The 18,026-nt window shown below is 48.4% G+C and overlaps 1 protein-coding gene across 2 annotated transcripts in view; it reads right to left on the reverse strand.

The window, feature by feature from the left end:
• Positions 1–18,026, reverse strand: part of WDTC1 (WD and tetratricopeptide repeats 1) — an 81,545-nt gene that overhangs the window by 5,635 nt on the left and 57,884 nt on the right. For both annotated transcript variants that reach the window (XM_045377022.2, XM_045377020.2), the window contains exons 5-13: positions 17,422–17,533; positions 12,944–13,131; positions 10,136–10,318; positions 8,712–8,806; positions 8,199–8,314; positions 6,412–6,487; positions 5,682–5,790; positions 4,744–4,917; positions 1,432–1,667 (exon numbers count right to left, since the gene is read on the reverse strand). In XM_045377022.2, the coding sequence (XP_045232957.1) occupies positions 1,432–1,667; positions 4,744–4,917; positions 5,682–5,790; positions 6,412–6,487; positions 8,199–8,314; positions 8,712–8,806; positions 10,136–10,318; positions 12,944–13,131; positions 17,422–17,533 (1,289 nt within the window). The remainder of the gene's footprint in view (positions 1–1,431; positions 1,668–4,743; positions 4,918–5,681; positions 5,791–6,411; positions 6,488–8,198; positions 8,315–8,711; positions 8,807–10,135; positions 10,319–12,943; positions 13,132–17,421; positions 17,534–18,026) is intronic.

Raw genomic sequence — 18,026 nt, forward strand, 5'->3', positions numbered from 1 at the left:
TTTTTTTTTTGAGACGGAGTCTCACTCTGTCGCCCAGGCTGGAGTGCAGTGGCCGGATCTCAGTTCACTGCAAGCTCCGCCTCCTGGGTTTACACCATTCTCCTGCCTCAGCCTCCCGAGTAGCTGGGACTACAGGCGCCCACCACCTTGCCCGGCTAATTTTTTGTATTTTTTAGTAGAGATGGGGTTTCACGGTGTTAGCCAGGATGGTCTCGATCTCCTGACCTCGTGATTCGCCCATCTCGGCCTCCCAAAGTGCTGGGATTACAAGCTTGAGCCACCACACCTGGCCGGCTAATTTTTAAAATTTTTCTTTTGTTGAGATGGGATCTTGCTATGTTGTCCTGACTGATACTGAACTCCTGGGCTCAAGCGATTTTCCCATGTCGGCCTCCCAAAGTGCTGGGATTATAAGCGTGAGCCACTGCACTAGGCCACACAGCTATATTTTGTATCTAGTTAATGCTTCCTTTGGATCCTTTAGATCTTAGCTTAAATGTTTCTTCCTGAAGAACCCCAGAATGCCATCAAGCCCCCCCAACACACACACCATTCAGGCCCCATGGCACTTGTCATACTTTTTGTTTCTCCTTTATCACTTGGTTCCTTCACTAGACTGTACATGCCATAAACACAGAAATTCCATCTGACTTAGTCACAGCTCTATTCCCAGGACTCAGCACAGTGCCTGACACATGGCAAGTGTCTGATAACTATTCATTAAACAAATGAATTTATCACATGGTTGGTAAACTGCAAAGGAGAGAGGTGAAGATCCATGTCTGCCTCCTGTGAGCTCACCGTTCATGTTCACAGACCACACACCAATGGCCCAGTTCATTCTCCAGCACATTGAAGTGAGCTGGGCAGGGCTTCGTGCTCTTTGTGCAGGTAAGGCAGTAGGTAGAGAGGCTGTGCTTTCTCCAAAGCCACACAGTCACGTAGTGGAGCTGCATTTGGAACCAAGGCCCCACGTTCCAAGCCTGAGGCATTTCTACTGCTCTGCGCTATTGTCTCTGCTGCACTTGTACACTCGGAACAAACACAACGACCAGCTTCTGCTTCTCAGATGCCCAAGTGGAACCACCAGGGCCCTGTCTGAGCAGGTGAGGATGCCTAGTGGGAGCCTGACTGAGCTCAGCTTCCTCCTATTCTGGGCACCAGGCACTCCCCCAGGTGCTTTAAACATGCCATTTAAACATGCTGATCCTCAACAGAAACGCTCAGTGGGAGGTGCTGGCATGTCTCCGTCCTTTTCAGACAAGGAAACACTCTCAGAGAGAGACCAAGTAACTGCCCCAAGGTTGCATGGTTTCTGAATCAACATCTGAACCCAGGCCTCTCCAATCCCGGAACCATGACCTCTCCAGAATGTCATGCAGCATCTCAAAGAGAAAGAGTAACAGCACCCCCTCCTCAGTGCCCACTCACCACCATCATTTTTGGAGAAGAGGGCAGCTGTGATGTCACGACCCAATGCATCACAAGCGCTGCTGTGGGCCTGCTCCGGAAATTTCCCTTTGAAGTCGTCCAGGCACTCCAGGGCTTCAGCCACATACTTGAGCTCAAAGAGGCAGCGGGCCAGGCGAAAGTGTGCCTTCAGGTGGCATGGGTTTAGGGAGATGGCCTTGAGGCAGTCCCTCAGGGCATCATAGTGGTCACCATCCCTGGGAAGGTGGGGAAGAGTGGCTTAGAGGTGGAGCCACGTGGCAAGCAAGGGGTCCCCACTCAGTCTCCTCTACTTCCTGTGGCCACCCCGGCCCACCACTGACAGATCTCATGGCAAGGGGACTTGAGGACGAAGAGAATCCTGGCTCAGCCCAGGCCTCCCCCATCAGGAGACAGTATGGTTAAGGAGCAAGCCAGGAAACCCTGAGGTCTTGAGGGTGGCAAAAGCTGGTGTCAGGCTGCCCTCTGCTGGGCACAGAGTGCAACTGCACACTGGCTCACCCCAGGCACCCGCAGCTCTGCAGCAGAAGGCCTGGCATCTTGCCCACCACAGGCTCCCCAAGCCCTCCTTCTCTCTTCCCCCATCCACCTCCTCAAATCACCCCCAGCTGGCCTTCAAAGCCATGTCCAAGGCAGGGGGCCCTCAAGGACAGTTCTGTGGTCTGGGGAAGCCAGAAGTGCCAGGCTGGGGACGCAGGGTCTGATCAGCAGGCAGCAAGCCCTCAGCCAGACCCCCCTCTGTCCTGGCTGACTGATCCACAGCAGCTGTGGCCTCTACCTCCTGGGGCTGGAGGATGGGGCCTGACAGTCTGGCAGAGTCGGCTCTCTGGAAGCTGATGGTAAGGGGGGTTGTGCACACCAGGAGCTCCAAATCGTCCCCACTCACTTCTCCAACCTCCTGAAGCATGGATGAAGGGAAGTGGGAGTGCTTTTAGTGGGGAAGTGGGGAAAGAGGAAGTGAAAGGAGGTCAGAGAAGCCCTCCTTTTCCCACCCTGTGCCAGAATATAGGAAGCACACTCCCCCAGCACCCACAGACCTGTCTTTGCCTCTTGTCTGGAGAGCCAGACGGGCCCCACAGGAGCTGCTTCTTTGGAAGCCATTTTTTTTTTTTCCAACTGGGCTGGGGTAGGCCTACGACTCAACTGTGCCAAGCAGCAGTAAGAGACACCCCCTAGAGTTAATGGCCCCTTCTCCAAGGGCACAGCTCACAACAATCCGGCATGGCTAAGGCAGGTCTGACATGGGAAGGTCCTTCCCGAGCCTCCTTCTGCAGCACTCAGAGGGAGCACCCAGTCCTTGAAGCAGCCATGCTCAGACCAGCAACCAGCAGCTCAGCCCATGTGGGGGCAGGCAGGAAACAGAGCTGCTTCAATGGTGTGGCCTGCGTCAGGATGAGTGGCTGTGACGAAGGAGCAGGCACTGTGTGGAAACCCAATTACTGCCTGCAAGGTGCCCCTCTGAGCTCCTGGGGAGAGCCAGACCAGAGACCAGCCAGGAGCCAGAGGGTGACAGCTCCCACTGCATCCGGGAGCAGATGGCAGCCCTGGGGAGACTGGCCTAGGACAGAATGTGACATTCTAGGGGTCACTGGCAGGCATGTGGGGATGGGGGTAGAGAGCAGGCTGGCCCCAGGGCTCACCCTTCCTAGACTCATTGCCAGATCAATCTCCCTGAAAGGACAGCCCTCGGCACATCCCTCTCCTGCTCAGAACTCTCCAGTAGCTGCCCATCATGCACTGAATCGAGGCCAACGTCACCGCTCTGCATTCCAAGCCCTCCCTAGGCCGGCCCCAGGCTACCTCACAGACTCATCTCCTGCCAGTCCCTCTCCGAACCCTCTGCTCCAGCCAAATGGATTTGCTGTTCTGCAAACAAGCTCTTCAGTCAGTCCCCCACCCCCACGCCTTTGTTCACACCATTTCATCTCCCTGGAATGTCCTTCCCCCACAGGCCCCTCCTCTCCTTCATCTCCTGTCTAAGCCTGCCTACACTTAAAGCCCATTCAGACGCCATGTCTCTCTGATGCTTCCCTGCTCCCCAGCTAAAGCGACCCAACTTTTCTTGATGCCCACAGCCCTTTACCTGACCATTTACAAGACTCACTGCTTTCTATCTCTTTAATGCTGAAGTATGTCCACTACTTTACCCACTGTCTGGCGGCTCCTCTGGAGCACAGGAACTTTGTGTTCCTAGTACCTAGCACATAGTAGGAGCTCAGAGAACATGCTGAGGGCACATATGGATTGGGAAAACACCAACCTCACTTAGCAAGAATGCAGGAGTGAAGCTGAGCTCTCAGCCTACAGCTTAGATGAGGACCACTGAGTTCTACCCAACTGTTGGACAGAGAGGTGAATCAACTCAGGATTCACCCAAAACAGTCATCTCCTGGGTTTGGCTGCCACTTGAGCCCTTGGCCAACTCCTGATGCCTCAGCTAAGGCTGGGGGATAGCATCTTCCCCACTCCTACCTAGCACTACCATCCTGCTGACTTGGGTGGGTTTCTTAAGCTTCCCTCTCTGGCCTGCCTAGTTGCAGCCAGACGATGGCACACCAGCTGGCCTGTCTGTCTGGGCAGAGCCGACGGATGCCAGACGGAGCAGAAATGGCTGTGGGCCCAGCTCTATCCATCTCTAGTCCTGGCCCTGGCTAGGGGATGGGGGGCGGGGTCTGCATGTCTGCTTGCCTGCTGGTGCTGCAGGCAGAAGGGCTGGGGGCCCTGATGGTCTCCAAAGATGAGGAGTTCTTTCAGATATGGTCTACTTCTTTATTACCAGCCACCATACCCTAGCGTGACCCACAGCCAGCTTTGGATTTCTGGGATATGGTTTGTACTCAGTCCAAAGGGTCTAAGAACACAGAAAGCAAGCCTTAGGGGGGGCCGAGGGACTGCAGAATATTTTAGACACATACCAACTGAATTCACCAAACCCCTCATTTCCACTTAGCAAGATTCCACTGCTCTTCAAAGTCCAGTTCTCCAACAGTTGGGACTAACAATCCTCAACTCCTACTTCCCCAGGGGCCACAGCACTTTATAATAATATGCCAGGTAGGAACTAGCTTTGAACATGTTCCACATAACTGTGAGCTTCCTTAGTGCTTGATTGGCGCCTGCCCACCATTAGCCTGGAGGTGGGGAGGAGAGGCCAAGAAGCCCTAAGAGGCAGCAATATGTTCCTGCCACCTTCCCTGGATGCCTTGGCAACTTGGCTCCATCAGGCCCCTGCCTTTTGGTCCAGTTGCTTTGTCCCTCATCCTGACCCAGATCCCCTCTGCAGTGGCCACTCACCACTTGCGCTTCATGTAGGCTGCTGCTCGGTTTCCATAAAGCATGGCATTGTGAGGGGCCCTCTGCACAGCCTTGCTGTAAAGCTGAATGGCTTGGGTCCACTGCTGGCAGGCAAAAGCCTCATTGGCTTGCTGTTTCACACGCTCCAGGTATGGCGGTAGCTCTACTTGGGGGCTGCAGGGGAAATAGAGCCAAGTCAGAACAGTCAAAGAAGGTCAGAGCAGCCTCTCAGGAAGTCTGTAACACAGCCTGAGGGTCACCCAGGTTTTCTGGGCTCCTGGGATCTGACTGCTTTCTGGAAGAGGGGACCACTACCCTGGCCTGGGCTATTACCTATTACCGTGATAGGGAACAGACACCATTCCAAATACTCTCAGCCAGTGAAAAGAGGAAGGGCAGAAACGAAGCTGTACTTAAACTCCTGGGCATGGCAGTAGCTGACACTACCTGCCTCCATACTGAGCTGAACTTTATGACCACCTGAGTCCCTCCTATGGATCACTGTCTAAAGAATTCTATTTCTCTCAAGGCTAGGGAATTTGAGCACCTCTGTATCCAAAGCCTAGCACAAGGCCTGGCAGAGAAAAGAGGCAAGGATATGCTATAGGATGGGGAATAATATAATGGGGAGGCCCATTTGTATGCAGCCCCTTTTTGGAGAGAGCTCAGTGCCAAGAGGCAGCTAGCCCCTGGGTCCTGACCCCAGTTACTGGTACCAACAGGCTAGAGCTACAGTCTGACTAGGACTAGTGTCCTGCCAGGCAGAGGGGCACTGGAAACACTAGCCACCCTCCAAGAAGCCTCTTTGCCTTGGTCCTCACTCTCTGGGATGCATGAGTGGGTGTGGGTCAGGAGGAAAATTTACAGGTTATGTCCCTCCCTCCAGTACATATAGTGTAACTGGGGCTTGGAGGGTTGGACAAGCCAGCTGGCCTCACCTGACATGTCCCCTACTCTCCGGCAGCCGGAAGCCATTGCTATGAAGGTGCAGGCCATTGGACACACCGTTGGATACACCGTTGGTGGACATCTTGCCATTCTGGACTTCTGGCAGGAGATAGTGAGAAAGTGACAGCAACAACTCAGGAAGAGGACCCATTTCTTCCTGGCAGCCCTCCAGCTTCCATCACAGGGTCTGATGGTTCCATCGTGGGACTACTCTCTCTCAGTAAGATCCATTCCCAGAAAGCAAGTTCTGACATAAAGAAAAGCCCGTGCGCCCTCTGCTGGCTGGCGAGAGACACAACTTCACTGTGGCATTACTCAGCTAGGGCTCCGGCTAGGGCTAGGGCTGGGGCTGGGGCTGGGGCTGGGGGTGGGAATGGAGGGAGGATGTGCCTAAATCAACTGCAGGCCCCAGGAAGAAATCAATGAGAACACTGGGCCAGGATACAAAGGACAGGAGAACTACTTCAGGTTCTCAAGAGCCAAGCCATGGAAGGAACCTGTCTTTCCAGAGGGAAGCAAAAAGGGCAGTGATGCAAAGCTCTTTAAGAGATCTCTGCTCTATTGTCATCTTCTTTCTTACTGCATAGGCAGGGTTATTTCAGAGATCTGCTCTTTTTGAGGATCACCGTCCAGAGTAAAGGGCAGGCTTCTCAGCAGGTGTAGCATGCACTCAAGCTCCCCTACACCGCCTCAGCAGAGATACCCTAAGGGAGAACTTACCCCCTGAGGAGTGGCATTTTCTAGGTAAGAGGAAGGTGTACGGTCGCTGCTTGTAAGTCAGGTCAAACAAATAGACCTAGAGTTGAGGGGACAAAAAAAGAGATGGAAGCTGTGAGGTAAAGATGTGGTTGAACCAGTAACCAGGACTGCTTCTCAAGAACCAGGGTCTTGGAACACAGTGAGTGTTGAGCATAGAACCATCAAGCTATACTAGAAGGTGTTTCCAGCAAACTTCAGGCCAGAAAATCTTCCTAGCTCTGGCATTCAGGGTGGGCTATCTGATCTACCCAAAGCCCTGCTTGAAATACTATGATTAATTAGAATCATATTTGGCTGGGCATGGTGGCATAGCCTGTAATCCCAGTGCTTTAGGAGGCTGAGGCAGGAGGGTGGTTGCTTGAGCCCAGGAGTTTGAGACCAGTCTGGGCAACATGGCGAAACCCCATCTTTACAAAAAATACAAAAATTAGCCAGGTGTGGTGGCATGTGCCTGTGGTCCCAGCTACTCAGGAGGCTGAGGTGGGGGGATCATTTGAGCCTGGGATGTCGAGGCTGCAGTGACCCGAGATTGCACCACTGCACTCTAGCCTGTGTGACAGAGTGAGATCCTGCCTCAAAAAAAAAAAAAAAAAAAAAAAGAAGGTCAGGTGCGATGGCTCATGCCTGTAATCCCAGCACTTTGGGAGGGTGAGGTGTGTGGATCACCTGAGGTCAGGAGTTTGAGACCAGCCTGGCCAACATGGTGAAACCCCATCTCTACTAAAAATACAAAATTAGCCAGGTATGCTGGTGCATGCCTGTAATCCCAGCTACTTGGGAGGCTGAGGCAGGAGAATTGCTTAAATCCAGGAGGCGGAGGTTGCAGTGAGACAAGATTGCACTATTGCACTCCAGCCTGGGCAACAAGAGCAAAACTCCATCTCAAAAAAAAAAAAAAAAAAAAAAAAAAATCACATGTCATATGTTTAAAAAGGTGAAGAAGTCCTCAAAGGTCACAAAGCCAAAGGTCTCATTTTACATTTACCCTGGCACTACTCCTGAGCCTTTCACGATTCCTTGGACAGGTGCAAGAGTGTCTGGCTTATCCTCACCTATTTTGCATCCCATTTCCTTTGTATATATTTGGGCCTTGCCTTGTAACATCATTAACTGTTTCATTTGTCATGTCTCCCATCAGCCTGGGGATGGATCATATTTCCCACTTGTCTCTCTTATATTGACAATAATGCTAGTCCCAGAGTAAGTGCTCAGTGTTGGTAGAGTAAATAAATGTATGCAAGGCTTACTAAATATCCTGAGAGCACACAAACAGAAGGTTTAGCAACCTGCCATTATCAAAGAACACTTCCCAAAGCTGGCCCTAACCCATAGCTTGCTCTGAGCTGCATGCTCTGAGCCCCAGGGATTTCCCCCTAGGAAAATAGCAGATGAGGAAACTGAGGCTCAGAAAAATAAAGAGATTTGCTCAAAGTCACAGTAAACAGCTGGTAAACAGCAGGCCAGCATTTGAACAGAAGTCTGCCAATTCCAAATTCCATATTCTTAACCAAAATACCATAATATCCTATTTCTATCTAGTTCCTTAAGAAAAAATGAAATAAAAAGACTGAGCTAGGACACCTCTCTGGGAACTCCAATGATGCCACATCACTGCCACATTTCACTGTAACATCATTTACCATAAGGCTGTTGTGTCTTGTCTGCCTCAGCAGTGAACATAAGGTACATGCCCCTGGCTGCTGGGCATGGAATGATGATGGGGCAGAACCACCTTATGCTGTACATACCTGTTCCCCTCCCATGTTGACTAGCAGCTCTGTGCCATTGGGGCTGAAGGTCACATAGGTGGCAACCAGCACTCTCAAACGGTTGTTGTAGTCAGGAAGCTTCACTGGCAGGTGACCTGCAGGGAATAGCCCAGTCATACTAGGGTCCCAGTCCTCTTCAAAGGGGCATGAGATTGTGTGAAGTCAGTCATAGCAAAAATGATACCAATCAACTTTAGCATAAAAGCAGCTACAAGTGTTGAGCCCTTACTATATGCACTGGGCCAGCTGCTTTATATATTTAATCTCATTTAGTCATTATAATCCCATTTTACTTAACCTTAATGAGTTTCTTTTCTGTAATTTGCTGAAGGTGACATAGCTTGTCCATGGCAGAGTTGGGATTAAAACTCAGGTCTGTCTGACTCTAAAACTCTTCTTCTTGACCACCATGCCATGCTGTCTCCCTGGACTGCCCCCAAAAGAGTCAGCATCTAGCCAACAATTTGGCGCCAGAGCTGTGCTGAGCACTACCTGCTACGTAATATTGTGCTGCACCATCCGGAAGCGGTTTCTGCCGGTCACAGAAGGTGTGCACACCCGCTGAAGGGCTCTGCTTCATGCTCTTTCTGGTAGGAAGGAAAATCATATAGGTTAAAGTCACAGCACTGCCCCTGGCTAGACCAGACCACACTCACTAAAAGAAAACTTACATTTGTATCTGAGAGATACAGGAGGTATTTTTCTTCCTTACCTAAGCAACCCCAAAGGCCCACCAACTAGACAATTACAGACACATACGTTACAGTGCTTTACCAAGTAGGTCTTATAAGCTGTCTGGGTCTTCATGACCACCTTATCTTTCCCATTTTACAAACAAGCAAGCTAAGGTTCAAGACCCGCTCCAAGCCATGCAGTGTGTGAGGGGAAGCAGTGGTCACCAAGCCCATGAATGAAAATAAGCGGCCAGACATTCCTGTATCCATCCCAAGAATCATGGAAAGCCTGGGCAACAGGCTCGAGAGGCAACTCAGGTCTGGGAGTGCTGTGGGGGTTCTGAGTATTATAAGAACAAGCAGGAAATATTATATACAGTGATTTCTTTCAGAAAGACACTATAAGAGATTTGTATAAGAAATTATAAGAATAAATAAATATAAGGAAATTATAAGGAATTTATATAAGAAATTATATAAGAGATTATGGGTAATTTATACTTTTCATATTTTCCAACATAAGCAAGGATTAAGTTTTTAAAAAATCACAAAATTGAACAAAGTCCATTTCATAAAGAAGAAGGGGCCAGGCTGGGTGTGGTGGGTGACGTCTGTAATCCCAACACTTTGGGAGGCTGAGGCGGGCAGATCACCTGAGGTCAGGAGTTGAAGACTAGCCTGGCCAACATGGTGAAACCCTGTCTCTACTAATAATACAAAAATTATCCGGGTATGGTGGCAGGTGCCTGTAATCCCAGCTACTCAGGAGGCTGAAGCAGGACAACAGTTTGAACCCGGGAGGCAGAGGTTGCAGTGAGCTGAGATTATGCCACTGCGCTCCAACATGGGTAACAGAGCAAGACTATGTCTCAAAAAAATAAAAAATAATAAATAAATAAATAAAAGAAGGGGTCAGGCACAGTGCCTCATACTTGTAGTCCCAGCACTTTGGGAGGTCGAGGTAGGAAGATTGCCTTAGCTCACGAGTTTGAGACCAGCCTGGGCAACATGGAAAGACCCCGCCTCTATAAAAAAATTAAAAAATTAGCCAAGCGGGGTGGCGTTGTGACTGTAGTCTCAGCTACTAGAGAGGCTGAGGTGGGAGGATTGCTTGAGCCTGGGAGGTCGAGGCTGCAGTGAGCTGTGATAGAAGAAGAGGGCATGGCAATGGCAGTGAGGGAAAGGGGCAGCAGGTTCTCCAGGGACTTACCCATAGGAGACAGGAGGCTGAACTATTCATACCTGTGGTTATGGATCATGCGGATGTCATAGAGCCTCACGAAGGGCCCGCTGGCCCCAACTGCCAGGCAGTTGTTGTCCTGGGGGTTGACGGTGAGGCACTTGGCCTCCACCAGCTGGCCACAGTACTCTGTCAGGTCAATCAGCACCTCCGAGTGTTTGCTGTTCTCTCGAAGGTCATACTGGCTGTGAGAGAGGACAGAGTTAGGGAATTGGGGCTTGGGGTCCTTGTGTGGAAGGCAGGGGAAAAGACAAGTTCTTGTTATGCAAGAGGATTGGGAGGGACTTTGGACCTGTTTCTAAATAAGAATGTCAAAAACAATTCCCATTTCTTGAGTGCCCACCGTGTGCCAGGTACCTGTAGTAGGCTTCTCACACATTCTATTTTATTCCACTAAAACTCCTAAGGTGGACACTACTGTACATATTCTACAGATGTCAGTATTATTGCTACTATTATACTACTACTGATTACCAATACTTAGTGAAAATGTGCTTTATGTCCAGTATTGCCCCTTAATTAAATCCTAACGTCATCCCTAGGTACCATTAGAATACTGAGGTTCAAAGATGTTGAATAACCTGACTGAGATGATACTGCTAGTAAGTGCAGAGCTGGGGAAGCTTTCTAAGATGGCATCTTAAACACTCTGCTCCACTCCTACCTAATCTAGTTTCTTTCATGAAACAAGGTATGGAGGTGACAGAAAAGAGAATCTGCAGATCATCTAAGAGCTATCTAGATATACCATGGGCCAAGGCAAGCCTAAAAGTCTCATCCATGTAGTAAAGGTAATGCCAAAAAGGCTACCAAACAGCAGCAAACTCCCACTGCTCCAGATGGGGAAACTTTCTGCTGCCAATACACAGGTATCCTCAGAGAGTGGTGGGTAGTGGGGACATCACCCATATGCTCACCCCTCTTGCCTGGACATCTGTTACCACCTCTTTGCTGTTCACCTTGTCTTTCTAAGCCATCTTCACCAGGTTGCTCTTCCTAAAATATTATTTTACATCACTCTCCTGCTCAAAAAATTGCAGAGATTCCTCAATACTTTTAGCACAAGTTTACTTTTACCAAACTCCTCAGTCTGGTTTTCAAGACTCAATTTCACATCTCTCTCCAACCTTATTCCTCAGTTTTCTAAATGTGGGTCAATTATAACTACAGAATTCTTTATCCTGCACATGCCATGTTTATTTCTGCCTTTGCAAACTCTGCTCAAGCTGGGGAATACACTCTGCTTTTCCTTGCCCATCCAAATCCTGTCTGTTCTGGAAGGCCCAGCTTATGTTCACCTTCTGCTAGGACACCTTCTCTGACTGTGCCTATGCCTAAACACTTAGGATCCTACCCGATGTGCTAGACGCTCAGCTTCTACCAGCTGGCCCTGGCAAAATCTGGTCAGCCAAGGTCAACAAGTGCTACACAGAGCTGGACCTGCCACTGACCAAGTGCATTCTGTCTTCTGAGGTTCAGGGATGCAGTGATTTATCCCAGTCAAATACTGAGTGAGAGAGCTAGGATTTGACCCCAGGTCTGTCAGACTTTATTGCCTTGTTCTTGACTATGTTATAATTTATATATGAGTTAGATATTCCTCATTTGTAAAAGGAAAGAGGGCACAAAGTCCTACAGGAACTCAAGGGAGACAGATTAAAGCAGGCTGGGGAGATAAGGAAGAAGTTCTAAGGTCACATCTGAAGAAAGGAGTTAAAGAAGGGCAACAACACCATTTTAGAATGAAGGGAAGTAGAGGCAAATGTGTAACAATGTAGGGCACTGGAAAAGGGGTCAGTCCATTTTACCATTTCCACTGGCTTGCCCCCTCCCAGGTATATGGCCACTGACCAACTGTTCAAGAGAAATGTATGAAGCAGCTCTGTGTGCCAGGCACTGTGCTGGGCTCTAGGGACACAACCAAGAACAAGACAGACATGGAGTTGCTCTAAGAGAGTTTACTTTTCTATTTAGTGAGGATACAGACAAAAAAGTAAACCAATAAGTAAAAATTAAAATAAGACCAGGTGTGGTGGCTCACACCAGTAATCCTAGCACTGTAGGAGGCTGAGGTGGGAGGATCACTTGAGTCCAGGAGTTCCAGACCAGCCTGGGCAACACAGAGAAACCCCATCTCTACAAAAAAAAAAAAAAAAAAAATTAGCCAAGCATGGTGGAACGTGTCTGTAGTCCCAGATATTCAGGAGGTGGAGGTGGGAGAATCACCTGAGCCCAGGAAGACAAGGCTGCAGTGAGCCATGATCACGCCACTGCACTCCAACCTCGGCAACAGAATGGAGTGAGACCCTGTCTCAAAAAATAAATTAATTAATAAAAATAAAGTAACTACAGGTGGCAATTAGAGTTATAGAGGATATAATTAGTGTGTTAAAACAAGCAATAATGTCTGTCTACTTTAGACAGGATGGTCAGAGAAGGTGCTTCTGAAGAGGTAACTCAAGCTGATCTCCTTAGGATAAGAAAGAGTCCGACATGGGAAGAGCTGGGGACAGAGAATCTCAAAGTAAAGTGTAATGTGAATGCCCAGAGGCAGAAGAGACCGTGGACACCTGAGGTGGTGAGAAAAGGCTTGTGGGCCTAGAGGTAGTACAAGGGAGGGCAAAGGAGGAGGAAGGTGAAAGCAGAGTAAGCAAATGTTCCCAATGGAGTTAGTACACAGACAACTGCCCTGGGCAGACAAAGGAGGTTGGACCTCTGCTAGAGGGAAAGAGCTAGGCCTGTAGAAGGAAACACTATAGGATGATGGGATGGGGGAGCAACAGGCCCCACTAGATGCCCAAGACTCTTACCGGATAAGCCCATCCTCAGCAGCACTCCAGAATGTGTTGGGCCACATGGGCGCTGTGGCGATGCGCTTCACCCGGTTTGTATGATCTCCGAACATGTGGATGGTCTCCTTTACCGTCAGGTCGTGCACATGTACCTTAGAGTCAGCTGCCCCCGTGATCAAGATGCGGTCCCCAGCATGAGGCAGGAACTATTCAGGAGAAATGGAGGAAGGGGTGGGTGGTGAGAGTAGAAATGGCTACGGAAGGAGGCTAGCCTGGATGTCTGCACCCTTTTCTCTCTCCATGTCAGATAAGAGAATGAGCCCATTCAGGCTGGGCATGGTGGTTCATTCCTGTAATCCCAGCTGCTCAACAGGCTGAGGCAGGAAAATCTCTTGAACCCAGGAGGCAGAGGCTGCAGTGAGCCGAGATTGTGCCACTGCACTCCAGCCTGGGCGACAGAGGGAGACTGTCTCAAAAAAAAAAAAAAAACACACACACACACACAAAAACAAAACAAAACAAAACAAAACAAAACCCTTGAGGTTCAGCAGTAACATGCAGCAGGATTGTGTTCAAGCCGAAGTCTGTCTGACTCCCATATGCCCTACCTGCTTCATGATGACTACTTAGTAACCTAGAGATTGAGTAATAAATTAGTCCTGAAGTGAAAAAGACTTTCAGTGTTTTAAGGGTGTTTTGTTGTTGTTGTTGGTTTTTGCTTTTTAAGACAGAGTCTCGCTCTGTTGCCCAGGCTGGAGTGCAGTGGTGCAATCTCAGCTCACTGCAACTTCCACCTCCCGGGTTCAAGCGATTCTCCTGTCTCAGCCTCCTGAGTAGCTGGGATTACAGGCATGCACCACTACACCCAGCAAATTTTTGTATTTTTAGTAGAGACAGGGTTTCACCATGTTGGCCAGGCTGGTCTTGAACTCCTGACCTCAGGTGATCCACCTGCCTTGGCCTCCCAAAGTGCTGGGATTGCACACATAAGCCAGCATGCCTGGCTGGGAATGAGTGTTTTAAATTAGTTTGACTGTTTCTGAAAAACAATCTGGCAATAGTAACAAAGATTAAAAACACTTTCCATCTTTTGACTCAAAACTTCCACTTCTAAGAAATAATCCAAAAAGAAAAAAGGGACCTGGTCAGAAATGCTTGGATGCTTTTTGTAATAGCAAATATTGGAAACAGCTCAAATGTTGGACCATAAGGAAGGGCTGAGCATCTAGAGGATACATCTCTGTGCAGTATTTATTAAAAAAAAAAAAAAAAAAAAAAAAAAGGCCGGGTGCAGTGGCTCACACCTGTAATCCCAACACTTTGGGAGGCCGAGGTGGGCGGATCACCTGAGGTCAGGAGTTTGAGACCACCCTGGCCAACATGGTGAAACCCTGTCTTTACTACAAAAAAAATTAGCTGGGTGTGGTGGTGTGCACCTGTAATCCCAGCTGCTTGGAATGTTGAAGCAGGAGAATTGCTTGAACCCGGGAGGTGGAGGTTGCAGTGAGCTGAGATGGCATCACTCACTCCAGCATGGGTGACAGAGCAAACAAGACTCTGTCTCAAAAAAAAAAAAAAAACCACACAAACCACCATCCTGATAAAGGCAAGAACAAAATGCTCCAGATGACATCTGATAAGAAAAAAACAGCTGTAACCATAGCTTCAAATAATGAAAAAAGAAAGTATGCAGTTCTCGGCTGGGCACTGTGGCTCACACCTGTAATCCCAGCACTCTGGGAGGCTGAGGCAGGTGGATCACCTGAGGTCGGGAATTCGAGACCAGCCTTACCAACATGGAGAAACCCTGTCCCTACTAAAAATACAAAAAAATTAGCCGGGTGTGGTGGCGTATGCCTGTAGTCCCAGCTACTCAGGAGGCTGAGGCAGGAGAATCACTTGAACCCGGGAGTCGGAGGTTGCAGTGAGATGAGATCGTGCCACTGCACTCCAGCCTGGGCAACAGAGCAAGACTCTGTCTCCAAAAAAACAAAAAAAACAAACAAAACAAAACAAAACAACAACCAGAAAGTATGTAGTTCTATCACATAACTTTGAGAATGAAAAATATTTGGGAGTGGTGTTGAATTCTCGTGTAAGTTCAAAAAATTGAAATATCTTTTTTTTTAATTGAAAAGTTGCTCCCTACCCACAACAAGGCTGAGTGGTAGTATTGGGGGAGGGGCAATGTCCTACACTGAAACAGCTGATGTCCCACTTGACTTTAAATGTTCACAAAGAGCAACAATTCACTCTTTTCACATAGGCTTCTCTCTAAGGGCTCATTAGAACAAGGTCTAGCTGGGCACTGTGGCTCATGCCTGTAATCCCAACACCTTGGGAGGCTGAGGCAGGTGGATAACCTGAGATTAGGAGTTCGAAATCGGCCTGGTGAAACCCTGTCTCTATTAAAAATACAAAAATTTGCCAGGCGTGGTGGTGCACACCTGTAATCCCAGCTACTCAGGAGGCTGAGGCACAAGAATCGCTTGAACCCGGAGTTGGAGGTTGCAGTGAGGCAAGATTGTGCCATTGCACTCCAGCCTGGGCGACATTCAGAGTGAGACTCAGCCTCAAAAAAAAAAAAAAGAAAAGAAAAGAAAAAAAAAGAACAAGGTCTAGATGAAATAGACATGATTTAATCATTTTTTAGGGACAACCAGCAGTCTTTAATCCTGTCTAGAGACGGCATACACTCAATGCACATAAGAAATAAACTGGGGCGCTCTTGTCATGATCTTGTGTCTACTGCCACACGCATCACATACCATAGTCACCACCAGGGGGAGCGCATGAGTTAAATACATACAAATTTGCAGTGTTTCCACTACCTAAAGAAAGAAGAATCCTCTTTGGTTTTTTTTTGTTTGTTTGTTTTTAATGGAAGAGGAGGCTGAGAGTCTGCGTGTAAGTGCCTTTCCCAAGGTCTTACCGTTAGGGAGTATCAAGACCATTGTGAAATTCTGGTATTAGAACTTAATGTCTTATGCTCTGATGCTAAACTAATGGCTTAGGTTCCCTTCCCCAGGCCTGACTGTACAGACTAAAATTGGACCGAAACTCTTTGCAGGGGCAGAAAGCAGTTTCCGTTAGTCATGTAAGAAGTAAATCATCACTGTTCTGTCTCTAAAGGTGAGAATCACAGCTTGAGAAAAAAAAAAAAAGGTTTAGGAAAACAAGTGGGTTAGGAGCTATTGTCTTATTCAGGTATCTTGTAATTCCTCTTGATATCAATTAGGAAAATATTTCTTAGAATAGTGAGACTTGGCCGGGCGCGGTGGCTCAAGCCTGTAATCCCAGCACTTTGGGAGGCCGAGACAGGTGGATCACGAGGTCAGGAGATCGAGACCATCCTGGCTAACACAGTGAAACCCCATCTCTACTAAAAAAATACAAAAAACTAGCCGGGCGAGGTGGCGGGCGCCTGTAGTCCCAGCTACTCGGGAGGCTAAGGCAGGAGAATGGCGTGAACCCGGGAGGCGGAGCTTGCAGTGAGCTGAGATCCGGCCACTGCACTCCAGCCTGGGCGACAGAGCGAGACTCCGTCTCAAAAAAAAAAAAAAAAAAAAAAGAATAGTGAGACTTTCTGAAGGACAACTTCATTCTCACATCTATCCATTTTAGAATCTCAGAGCTGGAAAGGCCCTTCCTTGCAGGCCATTTCTTCCAACTTTAAACCTTGGAGATAAAGCACCTGGCAAGTGGACAAATGCAGGGATAGGACATTTACTCATCTCCTCCAGGGGCCCATTCTACATTTTTCAAAGAGCTCTAAGCATTAGACAGTTCTTCCTTTCCTCAGGCCCACATTTAATTCTGTGGACTTAGAGTCACTAGTCCTAGGTCTGTTTTCCGCAACAAAAAAACCCGTCTCATGTCATTTCCAGGGCTTCAAAAGAGCTTCAAAGGTCTGAAGACACTTGTAAGTCCCCTTCTCACCTCTCCTTAGCTCAACTGTCCTCCTCCAACAAATCGAAATATTCATTTCCTATGAAGAGGTAGAACAGATAAAAGCACTGGGCACAGACTTTATTTTTATCAATTATCTCACTGAACTGTCACATCAACCCTGTAGACTATTATTTCCTTTTTAAAAAATTCATTTGTTTACAAATCTGGGAGATTTTCCTTCGCTGCTTCCTTTTTCACAGATGAGCAAACAGGCTCAGACAAGTCAGGTGATTTTCCCGGTTCACACAATGCCCAAGAAGCAGATAAGGGAGTCAAACCCAGGTATGCCTGCTCTCTAAGTTCATGTTCAGAACTATTCCCCCACCACTACCATTCACATAAAGATAAATTCATCTAGAATTGGCCTCTTAGCTCTAAAAGAGGAAGAAGAACATGGAAGAGAAATGAAGTTTTAGGAATCACCAACAGATACTTAAGGTTGTCTGTGACCCTAGGCGGTATATGGGACATACACATACCAACATGGCGTGGCTACAGCCCATCCCAGTCACTCTTGTGCTTGCTCTGTGGCTTGTCCTGCTCACCTTGACAGAGAAGATATTTGCAGTGTGTCCCGTGTGCATGGAGAGCAGCTTCTTGTGGTGCAGCGGGTCCCACACAATCGTGTGCTGGTCGTCGGAACCAGAGGCCAGCAAGCTGAAAGCAGAGTGAGGGATTGTAACCTCTCCTCTAATTTCTAGGCTCCCTTTCCCCATCCCATTTTCTAGGCTACAGAACTTGAAGAACAGTAAATGTCACAGAATTTAAGGATGCCTTGTAAACAGCTGCTTCTCTTCTTTGTCCTGAGAAATTTCCATTATTCTTTTTTTTTTGAGACGGAGTCTTACTCTGTTGCCCAGGCTGAAGTGCAGTGGTGCGATCTCCACTCACTGCAAGTTCCGCCCCCCGGGTTCATGCCATTCTCCTGCCTCAGTCTCCCGTGTAGCTGGGACTACAGGAGCCCGCCACCGCGCCCGGCTAATTTTTTGTATTTTTAGTAGAGACGAGGTTTCACAGTGTTAGCCAGGATGGTCTCGATCTCCTGACCTCAAGATCCGCCCATCTTGGCCTCCCAAAGTGCTGGGTTTACAGGTGTGAGCCACCATGCCGGGCCAATTTCCATTATTCTTAAACACATTGGCTTATTAAA

The sequence above is a fragment of the Macaca fascicularis genome, chromosome 1 (genome assembly GCF_037993035.2).
Source record: "Macaca fascicularis isolate 582-1 chromosome 1, T2T-MFA8v1.1".
Taxonomy (NCBI): Eukaryota; Metazoa; Chordata; class Mammalia; order Primates; family Cercopithecidae; genus Macaca; species Macaca fascicularis.